Source organism: Palaemon carinicauda, chromosome 27 (assembly GCF_036898095.1).
Source record: "Palaemon carinicauda isolate YSFRI2023 chromosome 27, ASM3689809v2, whole genome shotgun sequence".
NCBI classification, from domain to species: Eukaryota; Metazoa; Arthropoda; class Malacostraca; order Decapoda; family Palaemonidae; genus Palaemon; species Palaemon carinicauda.
In genome coordinates, this window is record NC_090751.1 from 57707092 (window position 1) to 57711548 (window position 4457).

General features: G+C 33.7%; 1 protein-coding gene across 1 annotated transcript in view; it reads left to right on the plus strand.

Moving 5' to 3' along the window:
• The window catches only part of LOC137620918 (craniofacial development protein 2-like), an 8072-nt gene extending 5333 nt beyond the window's left edge, over positions 1-2739 (plus strand). The window contains exons 2-3 of the mRNA XM_068351363.1: positions 1542-1616; positions 2637-2739. Of these exons, the coding sequence (XP_068207464.1) occupies positions 1542-1616; positions 2637-2739 (178 nt within the window). The remainder of the gene's footprint in view (positions 1-1541; positions 1617-2636) is intronic.
• The last annotated feature ends 1718 nt before the right edge of the window (positions 2740-4457 follow it).

Consider the following 4457-nt stretch of genomic DNA (forward strand, 5'->3'; position numbering starts at 1 on the left):
AGTATGTATAACTGAACTCCACTAAAAGATTTTGGATTGTCATGATTTGACGTCATTTACTTTCCTGAATTTTTTTAAAGAGACATTTATATTCAGTTAAAGTCAAACGAGATAATTTAAATTTTGATATAAAGGTTTAATTTTTTCTGAAAGTTCTACTGATCTGTTACTTACATTTAAGAGCTGATTGATATACATTTTTGATACTGTAATTTATGAAGAATATGAATATACTATGGTTAAGGTTTGAAATCACTTCAGTAATTATGAGAATTGCAATTCGATTTTGAAAGTGCTCAGATGCTCTCTCTCTCTCTCTCTCTCTCTCTCTCTCTCTCTCTCTCTCTCTCATGTATAAGCTTTTTTATTTTGCCATGATAGAATCCAATATTTTCTCTATTGTAGGAAGAAGAAAGAAAGGTGTTATGAATGTCTTACTCTTTAGTTTCACCTTTGGAAATACTTGTAAGAATGAAGCATAAATAATTGAGAGCGCCAAACGGAAGGTGACAATGTTTTAATCGTTGGTATGTTTACGCATAGTTTTATTAATTCAAAAGACAATAAAGCACTTATGACAGAAAATGGGCTGACTGTTAAATAAAATTACCATTTATGGTAGGGTACCGAGTCAAGCTATTCCTAACTAAATCTAACAAAAACATTGATTAGTTTTTCAAGAAATATGTATTATGAGCTTTAAAAAATATTGAAAATATACACTAGTTTAACATACGTAATAATTAATAAATACAAAACAACATATCATATTGGCACTCATAAGAATATAATACAAGGTATGGGTCACCCTTAGAGATAGACAATGTTTTATCATATGTGATGAGTCATATATACCAAATACTTTATATGAGATGCTTTTACTATATTTATACGTGGTCAATATTTATCGGAAAGTCAATAGTCAGTACTTTTGTCTTGACCTTGTACCGTTTGTTTACTAAGCTTATTATTGGTAGGTAGACATACTTTGGATGATTATAAAATTACTCTTTATTATATTTCATATACATTGATATCTGTGTTAAGATCTGCAATATCCCTGTACAGTGGAATATTGCTTTAGAAGGGTATAGGAAAATAATCAAAGAAAAGAGGACTTGTCTTAGACTGCATTTATGCGACTAAGCAAAAGTGTGGCTGGTTGCTCACAGTGACGTATATTTATTTATCGGATGACATTCCCTTTCACTAATCTATCCAATTTGCATTATTGGCCTATTGATTCTCCCGTCAGTATCTTTGCGTTATATCTGTTCATTGTTTTTGAACTTTGACATTTCCCTACATATAACGAGATGGTGTAACATTTAGAAGAGCAGGCGTCCATGGAAGAAAAGTCGTGCACAAGAGTCCACTGCCTTTTTTGTTTTGGTTGTTGCATTCATCAGTCTTCTCAAGGCGAGACTGAAAAAATAAACGTCGATATAAATGTGATTTTTTTTTTCAAACTTATAAAAATACCGGTGAAAAGGATTTTCTATGACATTGGATAAAATCAGCAAAGTGAATTTCTTTTGAAGATCCATCTTCAAATTTGCAAACAAGCAACGGGCAAATAAACAAGATGACCTCGATGACGTCACCCTCAAGAACAGGTAAGTACCCGTCTAGTGGAAAGATGACCGGGAGCTTGCCCATCTCAATATGCAGATCTTTCCTGATTGTTAGTGCATCTGAAGATGGCACATGTCTCCCCCTACCCGGTCTCATGGTCCCTCCACAATGGCCTGTCCTTAAAGGTATTCTTTGCTCGTCCATCTGGAGAGCACCTGTCTCTAAAGTATGTGAAAGTAAAAGGCATACGGTAACAAGGTTATACTTACATTTCATATAAATGCTCGATTTTTTTTTTTTTCATTTGCTACTGTGTGTTGCGATTTATGGCAAATTCAAGTAGTTTGTGAACTATGAAAATTATTCAATGGTTTATTCTATTTTGTTTGTTATGCTATTTACATATTTATTTGTACTCCCTCACCCACGTTATCCCATTCTGTAAGAAACTCTCAAACTACAAGAACCCTTTCTTATTCTTTTAACCTTTTTTTTCATTAAAGTTAATTCTATATTCATAATCACCAAATGTTGGCAAGCGCGAATATATCAATTAATTTTATTTTACTTTATTTCATATCCGAGGATTAAAGTTGCCATTGCTTACTTCGAGTGTTGGAGGAAATATGAAGCATGATAAGAAAAGATGATGAATGAAATTCATCTTTAATGATTCATTCCTCAAGGTTTAAGGCGTGCATAGCTTTACTTTTATTTATTTAACTTGTATCTATTAGAAGATTTGTCTCTGGAAGTTTCAACGCTCTTTGAATAAGTATCCACGAGGATAATTTTTGTTCTGAGGACTAAGTTTTCTCTCTCTCTCTCTCTCTCTCTCTCTCTCTCTCTCTCTCTCTCTCTGTATATATATATATATATATATATATATATACATATATATTATATATTATTTACTATTGTTCCAGATTTTTTTAAGCTCTTTTAATGATGACGGTGTATTAGTTCATTTTCCATTTGGTCCTTTTAACAACCACAGTTTATTAATCCCTTTTCCAGCCCAGAATTAATTTGGATCTATTATGCCTCTTCCCGCATACCAGATTTTCCACCCGCAGGGCTGGGGTTGTGGGTGATGGGGTTGGGGGTTACAGATTGGGTCTCATGACCTGTCCCTCACATACGTGCGATCTTCAGCACCACTAACTCCACTTATAAGGGACGAATCAATACCACATTAACGCTCACGCCAGCCAGGTGAGGTCGTGAAGGGTCAGGCTATCTGACCTGGATGCCAAAGGCTTGATTTCAGCCAGACTCTTATATGACCGCCTGATACGGAACACTGAAAAGAGGAGAAATTGTATTTGGAATAGTGATTTTATGCTCCTCGAAAAGGATCTGAAGAGTATTGCGTATATAGTGCAAGACTTGGGAACACAAAATGGGTAATAACTGCGGATTGAATATGTTCATTGTAATAATTTTTTGGTAGCATTTATAAATTTGCATTTGGTATATTTTTAAACTTGTAAATAGGATTTTCACTGATATGATTTTAAGTGAGTTTGTTTTTAGATATCTTCACTGCTAATTGATTTTGTTGGAGGCCCAAACTGCATTTTTTCTTCAGACTAGACTTGTTTTATTGAAAACAGCTGATTTCAAAAGCACATTTATAGTTTCTGTATCATGATTATTAAAATCTATTTAAACTCCTTTCTTCGGGCTTATTTGTCATTTCTAACTGATGAAAGTAGAGGAAATAAAGATCTTATAAAGTTTTTCATCGACTTGATATTTAGGTGCTAGGATCAGAAATCGAAAATCATCATTATTACTGATGCAGCAATTTCATTGTTGTTATTAGAAATCAAGGTACAAGTTAGGGTTATGTCATAAAGCGGGATTAATCTTTAGACAAACTAATTTATATATTTATTTACAAAATTTCAGAGAATTTTCAAATTTATCATGTTCTGGATAAATATAACACTAAAAGAAATAGTTCATTGTCAGAGGCATTTAGAAAATTCTTGCTGGGACATTTTATGCTGACCATATTGCTAAATGGTATGAAAAATGTGGAATTGAGTCTGGTTGCTTACAGGAGAACATCTGGAATTTTGATAAGCGTAGAAATTTCACCAGAACAACTGCATATTTTACTGTTTGTGTTAAGGAACACGTACTAACAATTTGTGCGTCTCAATTTTAGTCTACTTTCAAGACCCAATTTGTCATTTTGTATGCTTTCTGATTTAGTTCTTTCCTTGTGACTTTTAATTTTAGTTCCTTTTTTATCATTGTTGTCCAAAAAGGGCAGAGGCGTATTTCTCGATGCTAAAAAGGATTATTGGCATTTTAAAGAAGATAGTTTTAGATCACGAATGTTAAGTTTATGTTTGTCTTGCACATCAGTGGGTGTTCAGAATTCTAGCATTGATAAAATATATTTCCACTAACTGCTAACTCAAGAGCAGTTGTTATCTCTATTACTAATGCCATTGCTGCCAACTACTTCTGTTATTGCTAAGGCCACTGCTATTTTTTACTCGCGACAGAAAAATATTTAAGCATCATATATGGAAACACTAACTGAAAACAGCTATATCTGTCAGTCTTTTATTGAATTGAAGCATTGCGTTGGTAAAGAAATTATCTTCTTTGAATCCCGGCGAGCGATAAATGTAAAGGGGGAAAATATATAAGACATGCAATCATAGACTAATATAAGAATACCGAGGACTCCTTGATTTGCCTCCAGCTGTGTGTACTTTATTGGGCCATTGACCTCTGATCACAGCAAGAATTTGATTGTGCATTAAAGTGGTGGTTTTTTCCTTCCTCGTGCAGACTCCAAAGTCGAGACTTTTAACCTGACCATTGTCCACAATCCTTTGTTGCTCTTTCTGCTCCTTCAA